Source organism: Pongo pygmaeus, chromosome 8, assembly GCF_028885625.2.
Source record: "Pongo pygmaeus isolate AG05252 chromosome 8, NHGRI_mPonPyg2-v2.0_pri, whole genome shotgun sequence".
In the NCBI taxonomy this organism is placed as follows: domain Eukaryota; kingdom Metazoa; phylum Chordata; class Mammalia; order Primates; family Hominidae; genus Pongo; species Pongo pygmaeus.
This window is the reverse complement of record NC_072381.2, coordinates 101,245,005-101,270,504: the sequence shown is the minus strand read 5'-3', so window position 1 is coordinate 101,270,504 and position 25,500 is coordinate 101,245,005. Positions and strand designations below refer to the sequence as shown.

The 25,500-nt window shown below is 36.7% G+C and overlaps 1 protein-coding gene across 1 annotated transcript in view; it reads right to left on the bottom strand.

The window, feature by feature from the left end:
- Positions 1-25,500, bottom strand: part of CC2D2B (coiled-coil and C2 domain containing 2B) — a 136,966-nt gene that overhangs the window by 77,547 nt on the left and 33,919 nt on the right. The window contains exons 8-13 of the mRNA XM_063669470.1: positions 23,310-23,508; positions 22,804-22,940; positions 22,584-22,712; positions 12,957-13,166; positions 7,563-7,660; positions 1,089-1,229 (exon numbers count right to left, since the gene is read on the bottom strand). Of these exons, the coding sequence (XP_063525540.1) occupies positions 1,089-1,229; positions 7,563-7,660; positions 12,957-13,166; positions 22,584-22,712; positions 22,804-22,940; positions 23,310-23,508 (914 nt within the window). The remainder of the gene's footprint in view (positions 1-1,088; positions 1,230-7,562; positions 7,661-12,956; positions 13,167-22,583; positions 22,713-22,803; positions 22,941-23,309; positions 23,509-25,500) is intronic.

The following is a 25,500-nucleotide window of genomic DNA, read 5'->3' as shown; positions in this document are numbered from 1 at the left end:
AGAACAAACGCAAAGGGCCTCAGGTGGGACTGGAGTTCAGAATAGTGGCAACGAGTTAGTGGTGAGCAGGTAATATGGGTCCAGAGCCATTGTTCTGGGTAACCCTACGACATCTGTGTCTCCTCTTTGTTGCTCAGGGATTCATGATGCATGGGTGTGTCAGGTTGGTTTAAAGGATTAGAAGCAAGTCATTACATTTACATTAGTTTAGGAGTCTAAGATAAAGTTCAATGCTGGGTTTAGGTTTAGAAACCTTCCAGAGCACTTTTGTTAAAAACAAAAAACAAAAAACAAAAAACTACTGCAGCAGGAAAAAAAAAATCAACAAAATAAACATTTTTCTTATTTGCCTGAAATTATACTAACCTTTCATACTTTTGAAAACCAAATGACCCAGGACAATGGGTTGTGGGGAGAAAATTAAGTTATTTCCCTGTGAGTTCACAAACAGCTTAAGTGTTTGGGTTTGAATTATTTCCTCCATCAGACATGGTTTTATGATTTTATCAAATTATCTAAAATGTGTTTCACCTAAAGTATGATTGCTGGCTCCACATTTAACTTTATAAGAATGCGCCAAACTATTTCCAAAGTGGCTGTACCATTTTGCATTCCCATCAGCAATGAATAAGTTTCTATTGCTCAGCATCCTTTCCAACATTTGTTAATGTCTTGTCTTTTCTTTCCTTTAGTTTTGGATTTTAGCCATTCTAATAGGTGTGTAGCACTGTTTCATTGTGGTTTTAATTTGCATTTCTCTACTGACAAATCAATAGAGAATGACATGACAATATTGAGCATCTTTTCATGTGTTCATTTCCCATCCATATACATTCTTGAGTGAAGTGTCTGTTCAAATCATTTCCCCATGTTTAATTGGGTTTTCTTAAGTTGTAAGAATTCCACTTTATATATTCAACATATATATACATATATATATATGTTTATATATTTAAGATACAAATTCTTTGTTGACTACGTGGAATAGTTGCCTAGCTTCTGGATGTCTTCCTAGTCACTGTGAATTTCCAGTTATTCATGAGCAGTTCCTCAGGAGACCAATAAGAGCAAATAGAGCAGCCACTTACCTCTGAACCTGTAACTTTATTGGGGTGCTTGTAAACCCTTGCCCATGTCGAAGAGATTTAATCTGTTTCCAAGTTCGTAATATACTGCGTAGTAGGGAGAGGTCCTTTCCCCTTTCTAAGTCATACATCTGTTTTGTATTACTACAACAAAAATGGCAGAGCAAAAATTTGTCAGTGGATTAGAACTAAAAGCCTTCAAAAGTGGCATGGAAGAATGTATTGCAATAACTCTTCTGAACTCCCTCCCCACCTTGTTCTTTTCATTTTATACACATCTGAACCCCATCTTACTATATTTTATGTTACCCACTGCAATTCCATTAAAAATTTGTTCCTTTATGACTTAATGGCTCTTCACTATTTAAAAGTGCCCTGCTAAAATGCAAATGCTTCTGAGAAAGGAAATAGCCTAGCTAGAATTCTACGAGATTTTTTTTTTCTTTTTTGAGAGAGTCTCGGTCTGTTGCCCAGGCTGGAGTGCTACGGCACGATCTCAGCTCACTGCAACCTCCATCTCCCGGGTTCAAGTGATTCTCCTGCCTCAGTCTCCCAAGTAGCTGGGACCATAGGCATGTGCCACCATGCCTGGCTAATTGTTGTATTTTAGTAGAGATGGGGTTTTACCATGTTCGGCACACTGGTCTCAAACTTCTGACCTCAAGTGATCTGCCTGCCTCAGTCTCCTAAAGCACTGGGGTTAAAAGCATGAGCCACTGAGCCCTGCCAGAACTCTACAAGATTCTGAAGTACCAAAGAGAGAAGAGCAATGGTGGAAGAAAGGAGCAATAAAAGAAAGGGAGTGGAAAGCCCCTATGTTTTGATAATTGTGCTTGCTATCTATTCAGATTTAGTCAATTTCTGGTTGGCACTTCACTATTTACAAAAAAGAAGATGCAAACCAGCTGCTGCATGTCCCTTCCAATACTTTGGTGCAGTGTGATGCTCCCACAACTTTTGCCACCTAAGTTCTATTTGGATTGTTCCAAAGCCACTGGTGAGGGATTGGCTTAGATTAAGGATGCCAGAATCTCAAGAGGTCTTGATAGGAAAGGATGGTGGTAGCCTAGCACCATAGAGTTTGAGTCACTCTAAGAAAGTGCTGGGGAGGGATTCTTACTTAGTTAGAGTGCATGAAGGCAGAAAATATGCATTTCAGGGCCGAGCATGGTGGTGCATGCCTATAATCTCAGCATTTTAGAGGCCAAGGTGGGGTGGATCACTTGACCCCAGAAGTTGAAGACCAGCCTGGGCAACATGGTGAAACCCTGTCTCTACAAAAGTAACAAAAACTAGCCAGGCATGATGGTGCACACTTGTAGTCCCAGCTACTCAGGGGACTGAGGTGGGAGGACCACTTGAGACTAGAAGGTTGGGACTGCAGTGAGCTATGATTGTGCCACTGAGCTCCAGGCCAGGCAACAGAGGGAGACCTTGTCTCAAAAAAAAGAAAATATGTATTTCAAAACTCAGTGTATATCTATCACTTCCTCAGTACAGCCTTGCTTGAAAACCCCCACAACAAAGTTAAATTTTCTTATATCTCTTCATGCTTTTCCTTTTAAATATTCATCACACTTGTAATAAGTCATTCAATGTCTGTTTCCCCGTGTGATTTCAAGGTTCAGGGTACTTCAGGATAACAGGTGTATATTGTAAATGTTACCAACATTTTTTGTAAGCCTCCATTACCTCCCAATCCACTCACATAGCTGAAGTGTGAAACAAGAATTCTTAAAGGAGTGTGGTCATTTTGAGTAAATGCCATAAGTGTGATGCAGTAGAAAGGATAGCAAGATACTTGGAGTCAGACAAACCCAGTGTTAACTGTGGTTCTCCAACTTACTTAAGGAAACTGCTTAAGTGTTCTGGGTCTTCATATGCTCAATTTTTCTTCAACCTCCTGACACCTATTTGAATGAAGTACCTCTAAACTGAAAGCAATGGATCAAATTATTAATCAGAAAATAATAAAATAAATACACTATTCTCCATATATTTCCAGATTTTCTGGAAATTGTATAATGTATTTATTACACTTTTTTCAGGTAACAATTAGAATATTGCTTCAAATTTAGAGGTACTTTGCCTGATAGGCTAATAATCATACTTTTAGAATATTGAAGTAACATACTGTTTTAAAAAAGTTTCTTCTGTGTTTCATAACTTTGCAAACACATTATATTAGTATGTTAAATTACACTAATCAACACATTGTATTAGTATGTTAAGTTACACTAATTAATTTCTAATGTTAAACCATCCTTGCATTCCTTGGATTATTCCAATTTGGAATTAATCCAAATTTGGTTAATTCCAAATTGGAATAATCCAAATTTGGTTATAATGTATTATTTGATAAAATTCTGTTTAGTACATTAGTATCTATGTTCATGAGTGAAAGTCAGTTGCAATATTTTGATACGGTTGCCGGGTTTCAATTTCAAGGATACTGTAACCTCATTAAACGAGCTGAAAATGTAGCCTCTTTTTCTTTTATTTGAAAGAGTTTGTGAAGAATAGTAGTTATCTTTAAATAAGAGGTTGTGAAACTTTTTTGTGCATCAGAATCACCTGGAGGGCTTGGTAAACACAGATTGCCAGGCCCTACCTGTAGAGTTCCCAATTCAGTGGTCTGTGGTAGACCTGATAATGTGCATTTCTAACAAACTCCCAGGTGAAGGTGATGATGCTGGTCTGGGGACCACACTTTGAGACCCACTGCTTTAAACGTTCTAGAAAGTACTCTAGTCATCTGAGCCTGGAGTTTTCTTTGCAGAAAGGTTTCAAATTAATGGTTTGATTTCTTTAACAATTATTGAATTACTTAAGGTTTTTTTTTCTTGTCTTTCACTTCTTGAATATGTTTGATTAGTTGTATTTTGTGTAGATTTGTCTTTTCCATATAAATGTTTACATTCTTTAGCATAGTTATTTAAAATATACAGCATCTATAGTAATGTTCCTTTTCCTTTCCCGACATTGTATATTTGTGCTGTTTCACTTTTTCCACTTGATCAGCTTTCCCAGAGTTTATCAATTTTTATCCAACTTTTGAGTGTATTGATTTTCTCTATTATAGTTTTATTATTAATTTGTTTATCTCTTTGTTATTTCATTCCTCTTACCCTTTATCCTAATTTCTTTTCTTTCTCTCTATCTTCTCCTTTTGAATCTCCTCCACTGAATATGTTGTTCCACTTAATGGTGTTCCACAGGTCTCTTAGGCTCTGTTAGTGTTTCTTCAATCTTTTTTTCTTTCTGTTGCTCAAATTCACTGATTTACATTGTCCTATCTACAAGATCACTAATTCTTTCTTCTGCCTGCTGTAATCTGCCTTTGAATCTCTCTAGTGACTTTTTCATTTCAGTTACACTTTTCAGCTTCATTCTCTTTTTTAATTTTCTATCTCTTTATTGTTACTTCCATTTTGTTTATAAGTGGTTTATTTAATTAATTAATTTATTTATTTATTTATTTATTTACTGAGACAGAGTCTCACTCTGTCACCCAGGCTGGAATGTAGTGGCACAATCTCAGCTCACTGTGAGCTCTGCCTCCCAGGTTCTAGCAATTCTCCCACCTCAGCCTCCAGAGTAGCTGGGACTATGGGTGCACACCATGATACTTGGCTAATTTTTGTATTTTTAGTACAGATGGGGTTTCACCATGTTAACTAGGCTGGTCTTGAACTCCTGGCCTCAAGAAATCTGCTCACCTCAGCCTCTCAAAGTGCTGGGATTACAGGCTTGGAGCCAATGCGCCCGGCCTATTTTGTTTATGCATGGTTTAACGTATGGTTTTCTTGACTTTCTTGACATCTTTCTTTAGTTCTTTGAGCATCTTTATGACAGTTGTTTTCAAGTCTTTATCTGGTAGATCTGCCATCGAGTAGGTCTTTATCTAGTAGGTTTTTTTTTTTTGGCATAATTTCTGTTGATTTCTTCTTTTCCTTTGAGTTGGCCATACTTTCCTGTTTCTTTGTACACCTTTATGTTTTTTTGTTGTTGAAAACTGGATATTTGAATCTAATAATGTGGTAACTCTAGAAATCACATTGTCCTCCTTTCCCAGGGCTTGCTGTTTTTTGTTATTGTTATTATTATTTTTTTTAATCATGGCCAGGTGTGGTGGCTCACACCTGTAATCCCAGGACTTTGGGAGGCCAAGGCAGGTGGGTCACCTGAGGTCAGGAGTTTGAGACCAGCCTGGCCAACATGGTGAACCCCTGTCTCTACTAAAAATACAAAAATTAGCCAGGCGTGGTGGCACGCACCTGTAGTCCCAGCTACTCGGGAGGCTGAGGCAGGAGAATTGCTTGAACCCAGGAAGTGGAGGTTGCAGTGAGCCGACATCATGCCACTGCACTCTAGCCTGGGTGACAGAGCAAGACTGTCTCAAAAAAAAAAAAAAAATCATTGTCAGCTGTCTCTGTGCCCAGGATCAGGCTGAGGTATAAACATAAGTTCCTCTCCAGTCTTTTCTGAGTTGATGCCTTTCCCTGGGTATGTGTGGTCAATTCCTAATTTTTCCTGTATATGCAGTTGCTTTTAAATGTGATAGTCTTTAATATCCGGCTCCCAAAAGAGGAAAAAGAAATAATGAAGAGGAGGAGAAGGGGCACCAGCCTTTTAAATCCTCTGGAAGTCACCTTAGCCAGAGATAGAGGGGCTTGCAACAACGGGGAAAAGTACAACAATAATGGTCCCCCTCTCATTGCACCTCTGTGATTAGAAGTAAGCAGTGATCAGAGCACAGGTCCCCAATATTTGTAGGATAAGGTCCTTTTTGCTTACCTTGGGCTCCTGAAAAATATGTGTGGGTTACTGCAGGAACATGTACACAGCTGCCTGCCATGGGGCTGAGGGGCAGGGGTGGGGGGATAGCTGCTACTGTGCTAAGAGCTGACATTGACCAAAATTAACCCCAATTTACCACCCAAGCCTTCCTCTGGATGCTGCAAGCCTTCAATAGACTCCAGAGTTCCAAAATACAGGCTTTTCATATCCATGAGTTCTGCATCTACAGATTAACCAAACTCAGATTTAAAACATTTTTTAAAAAGCCAATAAAAATAACAATACAAGAGTAAAAAATAATGTGAATAAACAAACACAGTAGAACAACTATGTACATAGCATTTGCATTGTAGTGGGTATTATAAGTAATCTAGAAACGATTTAAAGTGTATGAGAGGATGTGCATAGGTTATATGCAAATACTATGTCATTTTATACAAGGGACTTGAACATCCATGAATTTTGGTGTGTGTAGGAGATTCTGGAACCAATCCCTTGCAGATACTGAGGGACAACTGCAGTTACATCAGACAGGTTCTCTGCTACTACAACTGTTGTCTAGGTGGGGAGATTAATTCCTAGTGCTTCTTCTTCTTCCATCTTCTTAGAAACTCCTTCCATTAAATTTTTTAATTTTCATTTTATATTTTTCAATTCTATAAATTCTCTTTGGTTCTTCTTATATAAAAATAGCTCAAGAAGTACTCAGTTATTTACTATATCTTGTTTGTAGATCATATTTTCAAGCTTGTCTTTTATTTTTAAATCATATTTTAAAAAGTTATATTATTTTCTATATTTGATAATTCTATTTTCTTAAGCTTTTGCTTGTATGAGCCTTCTATTATTTCTACTGGCTCTTATTCATGCTGTCTTTGTGTGTGTGTGATAGAAGAGGTTGTAAACTGTAAGCTCATGTTTCTTAAAATGTTATATCTTTGAATAATCTCTGAGCTAGGATTAAAATTGTGCTCTTTCAGAAAAAATATGTATTTGCTTTGCCAGTTGTTTGGTGCCAATGCCAATCTGGGACTATTTTAAGTTAAATTCTAAATCTGAGATAGATTTTAGGCTAAATAAGTTGTATAAATTCATGTCAGAAGTCTGAATGAAGGCTGTCTTCTGATTATGAATACCTTCCAGTGATTTTTCCTGCTTTTAGAGATTCTGTGACACATGAATATGTTTTGTCTTGGAATTACTTTCCCAGTTATTTCATATTTTCATAACTTCGCTTTCCAGTCTATAAGCCAATGGCTCCCAACTTGTAGACCATGCTTTTTACAGGGGTCCTTAAATTCACTACTTGTGAAATATTGTCTTTAGACTGAAATAATAATATATCTTGCACATGTGTAAATGTGCACTAATTCTCAAATATATACTAACACTTCAGATCAATATAATCCAAGTCAATTTCAAAGTACTCATGAACTCATAGTTCTTCAACTTTTTAAAACAAATCAATGGATGTTAAAACCAGAACTATTTTCACATGGCACCCCTGTGAAATGTTTTTACACAAACATGGGTCTTAAAAAAGATTGAAACCATTTCTGTAATCGCCTAAAAAGTAAGGATTGTGTACTTTTCTTTATCTTCCATAGCAAGTGCAGTACTTTGTCTAAAGAAGTTACTTAACAAATGCTTGATGAACATGAATGGCTCAAAACCTACCTTATTTGCCAATAATAATCTTGTAAAGATTTTCTGGTCAGCTGGTTTATTTCTGAATTTTCATTTGACAATTTGGTAGCATCTGTCAGTGCTTTCAGCTATAACAAAAAAAAAGAGCTCTTTGGTATATTTTATCTGCCTGTTACCATTGATCCAGTTCACCTGTAGGTCAAGGTGTGTGCAGCAGCAGAACAATGTATAACTTTGTGTGTATTATTGGCTTATCTTCCACAATATATTTTATATAAGCACCTTGGGGAGGAACTGAGAAAGGCCTCAATATCTGTGTAGGCAATAAACATCAATTTAGTATCTAATAACATCTAGCATCTTGAACATTACTAGAAAATCAGTTCATCAATTGATATAAAGAAATGCTATTAGATCAAGAAGGCATATTGAGCACAGGTATCAATCTTATCTTTCACCTAAAATCCCACAGTTACAGAAAAAATCTATGTCTGTCTTTATCCACATTCATTGCCATCACATTCATATCTATATACATATATTGATAACTATCTTTATGGATAAGTGCATAATGTAGGAAAACAAGAAGAATAAAATCAAGAGAACAAAATATACTGCAGAAGGTATAAAACAGAGTAACATCCATAGAGCAATAGAACTGGAGGAAACTAGGCCCTAAAACACATAAAGGAGACATCTGTCACAGTTGGAGGTAATTTGTGGGAACTTCAAGACTAGAGTCAATTGATATAAACTTTTACTGGAAGACATACAAGAAGACCTAAACATAGGAAAACAAACTGTATTCCTAGAAGAGGAAACCCAATTTTTATGAGGATCAAATTTCTTTCAAAATTAACGTTAACAGTACAACACAATCACAATAAAGATGGTAACAGGGTTTTAAAAATAGAAGGTGACAAGCTAATTCTAAGGTTCATATAGAAGATAAAACCTATGGGGTATCCAAAAACATTCCAGAAAAGAACAACAATGAGGAGGCACTTGTGCTATGACATATAATTTAATAATTAAATATGGTAATGAAACAGTATGGAACTAGACCAATATGTCATATGAGGAACAGATAGTCCTCAAGCAAACCTATATATTAATAAATATATGCAGCTGGTATAGGATAAAGTTAGTATTTTAAATCAATAGGGAAATAAATGATGGTATTTGGATATTAGGCTGATCTTTTGGGAGAAAGAGTGGAGTTGGAGCCCAGTCTTACCTGAGACACAGATATAAACTCTAGATAAATTATATACACACATGCCCTTTGACACACACTTATATACTCACAAATCCATATGTATACACATACACAAATACATATATAATATATACCATAAGGATATATAAAAGGAAGTCTTTATAATTTTGGTCTGTCAGACACTACTCATTGCCCTTAAAGGATCATTTTTCTTGGTTGGCAGAACACCAATTTTGTTCAATTGTTCAATCATTTTCCATGTGTTTTTGAGGTAAACTGATTAGTGCAGCTATTTGCAGCAATTTCATTCTTGCCAATGAATGGTTTAGGCATGATCATGCAAAATAATTCTAGTCAATGATATATTAGGGGAAATCTGCTGCAGGGCAGGAGAGAGATTGGAGAAGGCTCTCAATGTGAGACACTATGCTGCATATTGTGTGTCTGACCAGCATGCCTTCAACTGGAGTAGCCACTTGGTTAGCTTCCATAAGTAGAGCTAACCCCAAGTCAACTTACTGAAGATGAAGAGAAGGACAGAAAAGGCTAGGGTTGTTGATAATATTGTTGAGACACCAAATTAACCAAACCTAGGGCTGCCCTAACTTGGATAATATGAGGTAATGCCTTTTCCTTATTGTCTGAAGTAACTGAGATGAAGTTTTCCATGAATTGTAACCAAAAATATGCTAATTGATTAACTTGGGGTACAGAAGGTCTTAGGAAGCTTAGGAAGCAAACAAGAAAATCTAAAATTCACAAGGGAAAAGATGAACAGATTTGACGTTGTAAAAATGTAAAATGCTTGCCAAGCTCAGTGGCTCACGCCTGTAATCCCAACAACTCAGGGAGCTGAGGTAGGAGGATTGCTTGAGGCCAAGATTTCAAGGCCAGCCTGGCAATATAGCAAGACCTTGTTTCTTAAAATTTTTTTTTAAATGACCTGGGTGTTGTGGCATGTACCTGTAGTCCCAGCTACTCGGGAGGCTGAGTGAGAGCATCACTTGAGCCCAGGAGTTAGAGGCTGCAGTGAGTTATAATTGCACTCTGGGGGACAGAGTGAGACCTTTCTCAAAAAAGAATTTTTTTTAATTTAAAATGTTTGCCAAAATATATAATAAAGTTTAAAAGCAAGTAACAGAATAGGACAAAAATATACAAAACATATTTAAAAGACAGACTTCTTTTATGGACTTACATCTAGAAAAATATATATATTCTTTTTTTAACTTGTGAATTAATTAAAAATAAAGCTAGAGAAAAAATATTGCATATTGGTGAAGGCTCTGGGAAGTGGGCTCTGTCCTGCCTTGCCAGTGGAAATTCAAATTGGAAAAACATTTGGGAAAGGCATTTTATCACTTTCTAATAAAATTTAAACTGCATATACCCTTACCTTTGACCAGGCAACTTCACTTCTATGGATCTATCCTATAGAAGTTTTCATATATATGTTCAAATATATAGGTACAAGGATATTCACTGCTTCATTATTAATCATAAAGAAATGACCTAAGTGCCATTGAATGGGAGCGATTAAATATATCAAAATAAACCTATATTATGGACCTATATATATAGTGATACATATAAAGTTCCAAGATAGAGTATTAATTTCAGAAAACCAGCTGGGCATGGTGGTGCACACCTGTAGTCTCACCTACTTGGGAGGCTGAGGTGGGAGGATTGCTTGAGCCCAGGAGTTTGAGTCCAGCCTGGGCAACATAACAAGACGCTGTATCTAAAAAAACCAAGTTGCCAAATAATACATATGGTAAGATCCAATTTATGTTAAAAACAATCATGGCATACATACATATAGAAATACAGGGAGAGGAGAACTTTAAGGATGTACTCAAAGAACTAAAGGATGTCCAAACCATGAGGTAAAGAACAAAGTAGGGCTTTCACATCTTGACACTTCTATAATTAATCTTTTCCAGTGAGAATGTATTCCGGTATTACTTGTACAATTTTTTAAAGCTAGAGGGAAAAAGAGCAGAAGTCTGCATAGCTGAGCATCCTTTCTACTCTCTCATACTATCAGCAACATCCCTCTTTGTTCTTTAACTGGAATTCATACTCATATAAAGGAGCATATTTCAGTTTAAGAATTCCTTGGATGCCAGTGACTCTTCCACTACTCTGAATTGGTTTGAAAACACTGGGAACAGGCAAAGCCATACATTTCACACCCACGGACTAAATTATCCATGTTTAAGAAATTAATCTTTTGGTGGGAGGCCAATGAACATGCTCTGCACCACCTGGCCTTTTCTTCTGTTCCCCACTGCTCTTCTCTACCTCAGAAGAGAAGATTATACACACTTCCAAGCACATTTCTCTTTTTACAATTTACTGGGAGGTTAGAGAAAATGTTTACATTCACATAAGAGAATAAATTGAAAAAAAGCAAAAATCCACTAAGAAATTACATTTGGCTCCTAATACAATAATAATACTGAAACATATTGTAAATAATAACCCCAAAAGTTTTTATTTTATGCAGACAGCCATGCATATACATGAAAAATAAACTCAGAGTCTATATATACTTTAATAGATGGTACTCTAATAAACTAAAATTGATATTGCTAGATCAGATTTTAAAGATTCTATAATATTGTTGGAAAAAATTCTGTAAAGCAGAAATCTGTAGATCAAATCATTTTTTAAATGACCTGCATTTTAATCTGAGTTGTTTCCTTCATTCATTTAAAAAATGGCCATATTTTACTAACAGTTAGAATATTCAATATTTATTTTAGGAAATATTCTGATATTGCTAATGCATGGTGTTCATCTATTAAGTTCTCCCACACAATTGCTCCATCAAATCAAATAGATTAACTCCTGGCTGGGCATGGTGGCTCACACCTGTAATCCCACCCTAAGGAGGCCGAGGCAGGCAAATCGCTTGAGCCCAGGAGTTCAAGAGCAGTCTGGGCAACATGGCAAAAGCCTGGCTCTATGAAAAAGAAAAAAACTTTAGCTGGGTGTGATGGTGCACATCTGTAGTTCCAGCTACTCAGGAGGCTGAAGTGGGAGGACAGCTTGAGCCTGGGTTGAGGCTACAGTGACCCATGATTGAGCCACTGCATTGCGGCCTGAATGAGACTTTATCTCAAAAAAAAAAAAAAAAAGGATTAAGTCCTGTGGGTTTTAAACTTATATTTTAAAAAGCAGATATTAGCCGGGCATGGTGGCTCATGCCTGTAATCTCAGCACTTTGGGAGGCCGAGTTAGGCAGATCACCTGAGGTCAGAAGTTTGAGAACAGTCCAGCCAACATGGCAAAACCCCATCTCTACTAAAAATACAAAAATTAGCCGTGCATGTGGTGGGCACCTGTAGTCACAGCTACTCAGGAGGCTGAGGCAAGAGAATCGCTTGAACTCGGGAGGCGGAGGTTGCAGTGAGCCAAGATCGCGCCACTGCACTCTAGCCTGGGTGACAGAGCAAGACTCCATCTCAAAAAGAAAAAAAAAAAGCAGATATTTATGAAGGTTCATAACAGATATTTATGAAGGTTCATAATTAGTTCATGTCCAGTTTATTGAGATGGCTTTGTGGCTCCATCAGGATTGAATGTTTCATTAAATAGCTTAGAGGGGATTTGATTTCAAATGTATTCATTAGTTGAGTGAGACATACTATCAAAATACCTTTCCCAAGAGAACACTAGTCAACAAAATGCTCATATATCAGAAACCTAGTAGAGAGTTTAAATGAGGCACAAGTTTATAAAAGTAATCAGTGGGTACTCCTTCTATTTCTCTTCAGACTTCATATACCCCTCATGATGTCATGAGATGACTGTTTGGATTAATCATCTTCAGACCAAGACTCTTCAGGTTTGTTATGGGATTCAAGATTTCTAATATTTTAATTAAAATACTTTATTATAAGACTTAAAACAGCCACATGGCTCTTTTCAGTAATAATCATTTCAAATACTCTTCTTGAGTTATAGGACCAAGAATACCATTGATTAGTAAACCATTTGTGGTAAATAAATATCCCATAGGATATATTTAAAGCTTTCTCCCCAGCCAGTCGATTCCTACAGTTTCTTTTCAGAGAAACTGAAATTGAACCATTGTTCTACTTAAATATTTAGAAAATGTTCTGATAATTTGCTCTGCACAAGGAATTTTTTCTCTTTCAATATTAAATGTTTAGCTTTATAATGAAAGCCATTCTCACCTTCTCATAAAGCAGCTGAGATATATTCTGTTGCTGCCTGTCCTGAAAACATTCATAAAGTTGGAGAAGCCTTGCACATAATACTTGTTCTTGATTGAAGAGATGATGATGGCTGAATTGCAAACCCACAATGTTGAGGTCTAATTGGTATATTTCCTTTGAACCTTCCATTTTGTTTATAAATGAACTTCCCAGGTCATATTTGACTGCCTTTTAAAGAAAAATAAGTGCACAATGTTAATTTGATTCAGTTTCTTTTGAAATTATAAGTAACTTTTCCTTACAAAAGTAACATTTCAATTGTAGGAAAATCAAGAGATATAGAAAAACAAAAAATAATAATTTATTCTTTTTCCTTAAATTGATTATGGCCCTTAATTTCATCAAATATATTTATATTACAGCATTTTAATCATCTTGCTATTAACTATTGTCATCTATCTCACTATTGTGTGCTGGTGGAATGGAAGTTGGACTTTCAAGTTATAAAACCAAAAATAATTTCCTATAGAAACACTATGACAAATGGTGTTTAGAACCGTGGGCCAGAGTTAAATAAGAATTACTTATTAAAACATTGTTTATAAATGAATACACTGGTGATCCTCTGGGAAATTATCTTCAGGAGCCTGGGCCCTCTAAACAATTCCTATAAGAAGAGCACCTGTTTTTGTATATGAGATTGTCTCCATTTGGATACCAGATTGTTCTTAAATTTTTGAAGTTCATAGGCCTTAGATCATATGGAAAATGATTCATCTGTTTTAGTCCATCTTTTTTTTGTTTTTTTTGAGACGGAGTCTCACTCTGTCACCAGGCTGGAATGCAGTGTGCAGTGGCGCGATCTCGGCTCACTGCAACCTCCACCTCCCAGGTTCAAGCAATTCTCCTGCCTCAGCCTCCCAAGTAGCTGGGACTACAGGTGCGTGCCACCACGCCCAGCTAATGTTTGTATTTTTAGTAGAGACGGTGTTTCACCATGTTGGCCAGGATGGTCTTGATCTCCTGACCTCGTGATCTGCCCGCCTTGGCCTCCCAAAGTGCTGGGATTACAAGGGTGAGCCACCGCATCTGACCACCGCATCTGACCACCACGGTTATTAAGAAAGTAAAGGAATAGGCCGAGTGTGGTGGCTCACACTTGTGTAATCCCAACATTTTGGGAGGCCGAGGCAGGTGGATCACCTGAGGTCAAGAGTTTGAGACCAGCCTGGCCAACAATGGCAAAACCCCATCTCTACTAAAAATACAAAAATTAGCCGGATGTGGTGTTGGGTGCCTATAATCCCGGCTACTAAGGAGGCTGAGGCAGGAGAATCACTAGAACCCAGGAAGGGAGGTTGCAGTGAGCTGAGATCACACCATTGTACTCTAGCCTGGGTGACAGAGTGAGACTCTGTCTCAAAAAATATATATCTCTCTGCTATATCTGGAGCAAAATATATATATATATATATTTTTTGAGTCCACTATTTTTAATTTATGCACATGTTTGAATATGCATGTGCTCAATGTCATTGGTTTTCAGTAATGCTATTTACGAGGGCTGGTGAGTTACTTAGCATATGCAGCCTGATTCATCAATGCCTAGCCACTCCTGACAAAAGCCATGAATGCATCAACCCAAATAGGAGCACACTGAGCCCACTCTCTGGATCAGTCTGGTGTAATATGATATGCTCTTCAGTCTGTGCCATTGCTATTACACCTAATGTTGTTTCATCCCTAACCTGGTGTGGCAGACCCAATGCTCCTCAAGGACTGAAAGCCATTGGTACGGTGCCTAAATCTCTGCCTCCTTATTTTTTCCTGAGTTAGGAACCTTTCCTTCTTCCTTACTGGGTTTCAGGGAGGCAGACAAACAGCAATAAAGCTTGTTTATGGCTGGTAAGTCTTTGTTCTGTATTGTAAGAGCCAGCCCATAAAAGGGGAAACGTGCTCTTGATTTCACCTGAGGGATTTAGACAATTGGTAATAAGTTGGTAAACTGGCCATTAAACAGGAAAGAAAACACAAAGGAAAAATCATTTTCAGTTTAAAACAACTAAATTGTAAATGAACTTTTGAAAATTAAAGTTCCTAAGCTAGAGAATCCTGTCTTGTTAAGCAGATCCAGCACTGACTGAATAACTGTGTTGCTCAGTTGCTTTGGGTTTCTAACAGAGTGACACAAGCCTCTGCCCTTGGTCCTGTCCTCTTCAGCACCTACTGACTACAGTGCTAAGAAGCTAGAGGAGGGTAAATGAGGTGGTGGAATATCTAACAACAACCAAAGGGGGCAATTTAGATTGGAGAGCAAAAACTAAAGGTGGAAGTGACTGTAGGCTTCAAACATTTGAGGAGCTGTCACATAGATGAAGTACTTTATATGTTCCTTATGGCCAAACAAGGTCAAATAAGTAGAATTGACCTGGAGACAGACTTCAACAACAGAAAACAAAGAACAATTAGAACTGTCCGCTGGGAGTGGTGCCTCACGCCTGTAATCCTAGCACTTTGGGAGAGGCTGGGCGGGTGGATCTTCTGAGGTCAAGAGTTTGAGACCAGCCTGGCCAAGATGGCGAAACCCCATCTCTACTAAAAATACAAAAATCAGCCAGGTGTGGTGGTATGCAGCTGTAATCCCAGCTACTCAGGAGGCTGAGGCAGGAGAAGCACTCGAACCTGGGAGGCGGAGGTTGCAGTGAGCTGAGACTGTGCCATTGCACTCCAGCCTGGGCAAAAAGAGCAAAACTCCGTCTCAAAAAAAAAAAAAAAAAGTCCAAAATTAGAATGAATTCTTTTGAGAGGTAGAAAACTCCCTGACACATTGGTTAAAAGCAGCACTTGACCAAGTGGGTTAAGTAGGCTTCTAGAACTAGGTAAGTGTGTTATACCAAAAGCATAAAGATTTGGGCAACAACGAATCAAAGGCTACATAAAAGCACAAAAACATCCAAGCTGGTTGACATATAAAAAATCTATGTAAATATATAAAAAGAGTGCTAGAAATGGGAGCAGAGGGAAGGTCATAGTCAAATGGTCAGACGAAACTAATCACAAATAACAGGCAAATAGGGTACCTGGGATAGTAGAGGTACAACAAGCTGTTAAAGTACCTGGCAGAGGCAGCAGCAAAGACAGGACTCTGATATGCATACAACCATTATATCTACCTTGGTTGCCCTTATATTTATTCTGGTGAGAGACTGTAAATCAGCTCTTCCTTCAAGGCTGGCTGGGCAACACGAAAAATGTGAAGAAGATAGAAGGGAAAGGCAGGTAGGGGCATTTGTCTGACACAAAATCTAGGACATGATCTGTTAAGGATGCTACTGTCTTAGTCAATTTGTTCTGCTATAACAGAGTACCTGAGACTAGGTAAATTATAAAGAACAGAAATTTATTTCTCAGTTCTGGAGGCTGGGAAGTCCAAGATTAAGACACCACATCTCATGTCTAGTGTGGACCTTTTTGCTGTGTCCGCTGGAAGGGAAGAATGCTGTGTCCTCACATGGCAGATGGTGGAAGGGCAAAAGTCCCTTTATAAGGGCACCTAATCCATTGACAATAGTGGAGGGGCCTTAATGGCCTAATCGCCTCTTACAGGTCCTACCCCTTAATGTTATCACATTGAAAAAACCTGAATTTTAGAGGAGACACATTCAAATCACAGCAGCTGCAAGAGTAAATTTTAAAACTCAATTTAAACAGTTGGTGAGATGGCCTTTACATTTTTTCCAAATTATAGCAGTCCATGAAATACTGTAATTGTGCTTGGATGAAGCTAGAACAGATGCACTAAAAGAAAGTTACTTGTTCAACCCAGTGGTTTCCAACTTGGGATTCTAGATTATTACAAAGGTTAACCTGAATGGTGGTTAATATTTCTTCAATAATTGTAAATTATGCATTTACTTTTTATGATGCATTTGTTCATTTATTCATTCATTCAACAAATTGTTGTTGTTTCAAAGGCCTCTCTCCTAAAAGCAATGATCCCAGATAATTACACCAAAATATCTCTGCTATATCTGGAGCAAAATTTAGATAAAATGCATTGTCACTATAAAGTCTAGAAATTATGCCACATAATATCAAAGAATAAGATAAATAGCAGGGCTTTTCCCTCCTCTTTTATTCTTTTATGTTTTTATATTTTAATGGTGATAGATTCTTTTATAGTAAACCAACTGGGAAAATACATGAAGATATTGTAATGTTTGGTATGGTGGTGCCATTTATAAAATCTTGACAACTGTGTTCCACTATGAATTAGGATGGGGCAGAGACATTGCTAGTCTCTCATGGTATGATAAGCACCTTGTAGGAAATAACATTTTCTAAGATTATGCCAGTGAAATTCTTCTGACAGTCTTTATCTTCTAAATTATATTAGGACCCTAAAAGCACACAGTGACTGAGGTGATGAGTTCTATTACAAATAATATAAGCATTCGTTCAATGCTAGGCATTTGGGTAGGTGTTAGCAATAAATTATAAAACAAGCCAATAAAACAAAACAAAAACCCTGCCCTGCTTGCAGTCAAGCAGAGAAAATACTAGGTAAACAGAAAATATAGATATAGAATGAGCCTTAACAAAACTGTAATTCAGTCTTTAAATCAGTTAAGTCCCTGGTTTGATGAAGATGATCATCCTCAATATGCTTAACAAAGCAAAGGATGGAACATTTCTGGGGGAAGATAACATCATCGCGGGCTTCTATTAATTTTTCATATATAATAATGTAGAATACAATTTTTAAAATCACCTGTCATAATAAGAGGCAAGACTAAATGAGCAAAACCAAGAGAAAAAATAGATAATAAAAAGATTCATAGTGATCTAAATATTGGAGTTACCAGATATGAACTTTAAAGTTGCTATTATTACTGTATTAAAAATAGAAGCAAAAACCCATGAAAAGACTAAATACATCTCAAGAAAATTAGAATATTTACAGAAGAATTAAATGTCAAATGAACACTTTCAAGCAAAAAATGTATTGAAAATATGTAAAATTAAGAAGTCAGCAGATGGGTCTGAAAATATGGTGGCAGTACAGTTTTAGATCTTCCCAAATTCCTATGTTAAAAGAGGCAGAGCAACTAGACAGCAAAACCAAAAATCCACGGACAAGATTTATAACAGAAGTAGTTCTCAAGAAATGCCTCATGAAACCCAAAACACAAGTCAGTGAAGACAAATCATCAATATTCAGAAGGTCTGAATAGCATTGACGATTGTGTGGGAGATAGCAGAGAGAAGCAATGGAACATCTGATAGACCTTACGAGGGTCCAAAAGAGCCAACAGAAATGCACCAGAAAGTACAGCAGGCCAACTTAAAAACAGCAGCTAAAATTGGAACAGGTTTTGTCTACTCCAATTGTGGATGGTTGGGTTAAGGACTGAAGGAGCTGCAGGAATCTAGTTCCCAGGAATTTTCAGAATGAGGCTTCACACTGAATAGAAACTACTGGGAGTGAAATCGAAACTAAGAAGTAGGGGGACCACAGGAATTAAGGAAAGAGGAGATCCAGAAAAAAATCTGGGGAAGGGAATAGAGCCAAGACATTTCAGAAATCCAGCCACAATATATTTTAACACGACACAAAAACAACAGGTCTGTGAAAATAGAAAAGTTATTTGAACTGAGCCTTTTTATAAAAGTTTAGGAAAAATAATTTTATATAAAAATAAGCAGCAGAAAAGGATCAAGATTAAATCCATCAAAGTTTCTATAAGAAAAAAGAATAAACAGCAAAATAACAGCCTACAGGAAATCAAAGCACACCAGAAAGGTATCCAAAACCAGATAAAAATAGAAATGTGGTTTTCACAGTGAGCTGAATTTATATGGAAGTTATATGACATTTAAAAACATAAATCAGAATTAAACTGAGAAATTAGGTGAAAGAAAATGGCAAAAAATTTAAAATTTAGAAATTAAGCCTATACTAGAAAGAACACAAGGGCAAATAAACACTACCAAATCTTTTTCTTAAGGTGAAGAAGGGGATATTTTAAACATATAAAAGAAATAAAGAGAAAGAACTCATTGGGTGGATTTAACTGGAGATAAAATATGGCAGAAAATTATATAAGTGAATGGTAAGACAGGTCAATAGAATATATGCAAACTAAAATTCAGAGAGAAAAGATAATTTTTTAAACAGCAAAAGTAGAAGACAAATTAGAGAAAATATAAAATCTGAATGGTCCTATTTTTTGTGGTAAAAAATACAAAGCATGAGATCTACCCTCAACAAATGTTTACGTTTACAGTACTATTAACTATAAGCACAATGTTGTACCATAGATCCCTAGGGCTTTTTCATCTTGCATGACTGAAATTCTATACCCTTTGAACAGCAACCCCCTATTTCTCTCTTCCCCAAGTCCCTGGCAACCGCCATTCTACCTTCTGCTTCTATGAAGCTGAACTACTTTGGATACCTCATATAAGCAGAATCATGCAGAATTCGTTCTTCTGTGATTGACTTATTTCATTGAGTATAACATCTTCAAGCTTCATCCATGTTTTAGCATATGACAAGATTTATTATTTATGGCTACATACACCATGTTTTCTTTATTCAACTGTCAATGAACAGCTAGGTTGTTTCCACCTCTTGGCTATTGTGAATAATGCTGCAATGAACATGGGAATGCAAACATCGCTTCAAAATCTTAAATTCAATTTTTCTGGATAAATACCCAGAAGTGAGATTGTTGGATCATATTACAGTTCTATTTTAAATTTGCAGAGGAACTCCATACCATTTTCCATAGTGGTCGCACCATTTTACATTCCCACCAACAGTGTACAGGGGTTCTAATTTCTCCACATTATTGCCAACACTTGTTATTTTCAGGGGATTTTTTTTTTTTAATAATGACCATCCTAACAGGTGAGAGGTGATATCTTATTATGGTTTTGATTTGCATTTCTCTGACAATTAGTGATGTTAGGCATGTTTTATATGTCTGTTGGCCATTTGTATGCATCTTTGGTTTTTTTGGAGAAATGTCTATTCAAGTCTTTTTCCCATTTTTTAATTTGTTATTGAGTTAAATAAGTTCCTTATATATTTTGGATTTCAATCTCTTATCAGATATATGGTTTGCAAATATTTTCTCCCATTCCATAGGTCGCCTTCTGTCTCTGGTGATTGTTTCCTTTACTGCAACAGATGCATTTTAGTTTGTTGTAGTCTCATTTCTCTATTTTTGTTTTGTCGCCTATGCTTTTGGTGTCATATCCAGGAAACCACTGCCAAGAACGATGTTATAAAGGCTTTCCTCCACGTTTTCATCTAGGAGTTTTATAGTTTCAGGTCTTGTTTTTAAGTCTTTACTCCATCTTGAGTTGATGTTTGTGTATGATGTAACATAAAGGTCTGATTTCACTCTTTTGCATGTGGATGTCCAGTCTTCCCAGCATCATTTGTTGAAGAGTCTATCCTTTCCCCATTGTGTAGTCTTGGCACCCTCTTGAAGATCATTTGACTGTATATACGTGAGTTTATTTCTGGGCTCTTCATTCTGTTCCATTGGTCCATATGTCTGTCTTTATGCCAGTACCATCCTGTTTTGATTAATGTAGCTTTGTAATATATTTTGAAGTCAGGAATATAAAGCTTCTACCTTGAAGGTCCTTTGTGGTTCTTTATTAATTATTGGATTTTTTTCCATTTCTGTAAAAAAAAATGTCATTGGGAGTTTGAAATGGATTGCTCTAAGTCTGCAGATCAGTTTGGGTCGTATGGATATTTTTAACAATATTAAGTCCTCTAACCCATGAACGTGGGATGTCTTTCCATTGACTAGTCCTTTATTTTTAAAGACGCAGATGGTCAGCTGACTAATGTCAAAGATGACAATGAATTATAATGAGAAAAGGTTTATTGATTTTTTTCAATAAATGGTACTAAGTCAATTGGATATCCATGTAGATAAAATGAAATATGACCCCCTACCTAACTCTATACATAGAAAGTACTTTCCAGATGGGTGGTAACTCTAAATGAGAAAGGTACAACAATAAACTTTTTAGAATAAAAACAGAAGAATACTTTTGGGACCTGGAGTAAGCACACTTTCTTAAACAGGCTATAAAAGGTGCTAACCCTAAAGAAAAAGAAAATGGTAAATTATACTACATTAAAATTAAGAATATCCCATCAAAAAGCACAATTAAGAGAGTGATATGGTTTGGATCTGTGTCTCCACCCAAATCTCATGTTGAGCTGTAACCCCCAATGTTGGAGGTGGGGCTTGGTACAAAGCGATTGGATCATGGGGGTGGGTCCTTCATGAATGGTTTAACACCATCCCCTTGGGGTTGTTCTAGTGATAGAGTTCTCATGAGAACTAGTCATTTAAAAGTGGGTGGCACCTCCCCTCTTCTCTTTCTTCTTCCTAGTCTGGCCTTGTGAAGTGCCAGCTCCCTCTTTGCCCTCCACCATGATTGTAAGTTTCCTGAGGCCTCCCAGAAGTTTCTTGAGGCCTCCCCAGAAGCCAAGCAGATGCCAGCATCATGCTTCCTGTACAGCCTGTAGAATCATGAGCCAATTACACCTCTTTTATTTATAAATTACCCAGTCTCAGGTATTTCTTTATAGTAGTGTGAGAATGGACTAATACAGACAGTGAGAAGATTAGCCATCGAGTACATTATATGAGGGCTCACATCCAGAAAACAACACATCAATAAGAAAAATCAGACAATCCAATAAGAAAAAAATGGGTAAAAGTCTTAACCAAGCTTTCATAAAAGAGGCTGTCCTAATAACCAACAGACATGAAAAGGTGTTCAGTTTCATTAGTCATTAGGGAAATGCAGATTAAAAGTTCAATGAAATACAACTTATGTACACCAGAATGGCTGTGATTTAAAAGACAGATAATACCAAATGTTGACAGGAATATAAAGCAGCTGAAACTCTCACACACTTCTTAGTTTGTGTATAGTTTGGTACAACCACTTTAGAAAATCATTTGGCACTATATAGTAAAACTAAACATATACAAACCTATAACCCAGCATTTCTACTCTGAGATATTTACCCAACAGAAAATGCATACACACACAGTTATCAGAAGATGTGCAAATTTTCATGATGGTGTTATTGGTAATAGTCAAAACTGGATGTAACTTATATCCATCAATAAAAGAATGGTTAATAAATAAATAAATGTATTTTTCATACTATGGAGTTCTATACAGCAACAGAAATGAACAAGCTATTGCTGTACACAACAATATAGAGTACCTATTCTATTATTCCATTTATATAAAATAGGTAAAACTAACAGACAAGAGTAATGTATAGTGGTAGAAGTTATAATAGTGGTTACCTTGAGTATCATTCATTTATTCATTATTTTTGTAAAATTAGCACCATACATAATTTTGCATTCTGCTTTTTTCACTTCAGATTTTATTTTGAGCATTTCCCCATATCATTCAATATTCCTTGAAACTATAATTTTAAGGGCTATTTAACATTTCATCATGATTTAGACATTATATTAGTAGTCTTAGTATCTTTAAAGGATAAATCAACACCACAAAACCACCAGCTATAATTGATATTACAAAAATTTTAACCATAATTACAAATAAATTGTTGTTGGTTACCTTCCTGTATATGGTCTTAAGTAATGGATTTACAGGTTCCTTCCTTACGTTTAGTCTGAAATTCCATGACTGTTTAATAGGTGTAGGTAATGACATTATTTCTCCACTTTCTCCAAACCAACATTTTCCCTATCAAAAATATTTAAGTATAGTAATTAAATATTTTGCTAAATAAGTCACATAGTAGCCAGTGTTTTAACTTGTTAGCTGGTGCACTTGCCTCTTCTAGTTTAAGCAGGCGATTTTCCATCTTGTTGCAGGTCTTTTTATATATTTCTGGCTTTCTCTGAATATAGAATCCTTCATCTTCTAAAATACGTGGCATCATATCTTTTGGCAGTTTGCGCTGGTTGACCACTTAATAACAATAAAACTTAGGTATTACTTTAAAGTCCAAAATATTAAATGGATATTGACCAAATAAGTAGTACAAATGACTATAATTACACCCTACTACTGAAGTCTAGCAGAAATCCTCTCTCACTCTCTCTCTCTCTCTCTATATATATAGATATAAATACATACGCCTATATATGTACATTTTTTAAATGAAGAATGAGTTCTCTTAATCAGTTCCCTTAATTCAGGGAAGTCATGAAAAACAAATATAGAAAAGTTACTATAATTTTAGATCAGTACTTTTTATTTATCCAGCATACAGAAAAGCTATTATCCCATAACATAATTCATTAATGACTTGAATATTTTACTGGAAAAGAATGTTACCTGGAGAACTACTCGGTACAAAAATATTTGCCTTCTGTTTTTTTATTTGTTCTTGATCATCTTCATAGTCAGCAGCTTTTACTTTGAGTAAATCTGTCAAAATGAATTCTTTCATAAACTCTTCATCTTCACTCTCAGCAACATTTTGTAAATTAACACCAAGTGAAAAGCATTTGGGATAACTGTGGTTTACTGGTCTCTGTTGAATACCAACAGGAAAATAAGTTTACATGCTTGTCTCCAGTGATTAATATGCAAATAAGCGAAATGTACTGGAACCTTACTGTGAACTGTGCGTCTGATCCTGCCACCCACAGACCAAGTTCTAGCTCAACTTGTGTTACAATGAAATTTCACTGAATTTAGAACTCATTTAAGGTTTAGTATTATACAATATGATTTTTCTATAGCCCATCTTTGCAATTCTTCACTGAAAGACTGCTGAAATAGCCCTTCCTCCCCTGTGGAAAACGTTCTGAGATACTAAACTGTAATATTTCAACTACTGAGAATATACAGTGTAGGGAAGGGTCCAAAGATATCAGACCATGTGACCCTAAATCCTTTTTTTCCCCATCATTCAGAAAACAGTACCACTTAAAGTGCTGTAGAGTAGGCATGCTTTTTTCTACAAGGTATTCAGGAAAAAAAAAGAAAGAAGAAAGAAAAGACTCAGCATAGAAGTCTAGCAGAGTGATTATAGTGAAATTCTGATATATGATATATATAAAGGTTATAAACAATTTGAACATAGATGTGGAAACAGATAAATTACTAAGTATTAAAATGAATATATCATACTCATAAATTTAATATGAGTCTATTCATGAAAGCAAAATCATTATTTTGGATGATTTTATCTGTCTAATTTGAAATATACACATACTGAACAAAAGAGACAGTGTGTGAGTCAGACAAAAATCCCTCGATTCTCAAAAACACACATTTAGGGTAAATAATAAAATTTAAAAACTTAATCACAGAATTCCTTTGACTAGATAATCCTACATGGCCTCAATCAATACTGACAAAGTTAAATTAAGTAATGTCATTAAACATCAACTAGGTTCATATAAAATCATATCATCATACCCTCCCTCCTATATCCCTGCCATGAAATCAGGATATTTTATATCCAGAAATCTTCATGATATCCTTTTCAGAATTCAAATAAAGTATGCCAACATCTAGGAGCAAGGTTTGGGGAATCTCCACATAGGGGCTCTCTTTGAAGATTCCAGTCATAGACTACAAAGGCCTCTCTGCTCCAACTGGAGCTCTCATAATCAAGCTTCCTTTATAACACACCTTCTGTGGGCCAGGGCTTTCCACCTGCCTTCAGAGCTAAGGTCTGCCCTGATGGTAGACTACATCGGGCTCTCATCTTGGACTCTAGCCTCTGAGTTATGACTCTGTGGGTCCTTTTTTTATGAGCCCTACCCAATCTGCCTATATTTTTAGCTTGAGACAAGCTATGATCGGGACCAATACAAGTCCTACCTGCTCAAATGTTCCTCACTTAGTCTGAGTCCAGCTGCTATCCCAGATCACTTTCTTGGTCTTCACTATGCAGCTCACAGCAGAGCAATGTGTGTGCTGTTGGCTATTGTGTGATAGGGTGAATGGGGTCAGAAGATATAAGTCTAGATGGATACAAGTGACTTTTGTGCAATAAAAAAGGGGTAGTTTCCCTGCCCCTTCTCACAGGAACATGCCTTGTTAACTGTGGTGTGACAAGCAGAACCTTCTGAAAGTAACCCCAGGCCTCACTCTGGGTTGCCCAGATGAGATATCTGGAACGAGGGCTCCCCTTTCTCCCAGCAGGAAGGCGCCACACTCAAACTCAGCCTCTTACAAAAGGAGTAGCATTCTCCTTTCTATGATGGGGACAGTAGTCACCAGCTGCAGGGCAGATAGCTTTTCCAAACAACTTCTCTAAACAGCTCACATCTAAACCTTGACTTCCTCATACCCAAGAAGCCCATTTGCCCCACTCTTTACTCCTACTGACCTAATATCTTTATGCTTGCCCTACAAGAAGGAAAAGTGGCCACAGCCACAGCGCCTAGCCCGGGCATACTCTGCTGGGTGGGAGGATCAGAGACACGGCCCGCTTTTGTTTTTCCAGAAAAGCCTATCTTAACCCAAATTGTGGGATGCTGGGAAGTCAGATGACTGATTAAAAGCATAG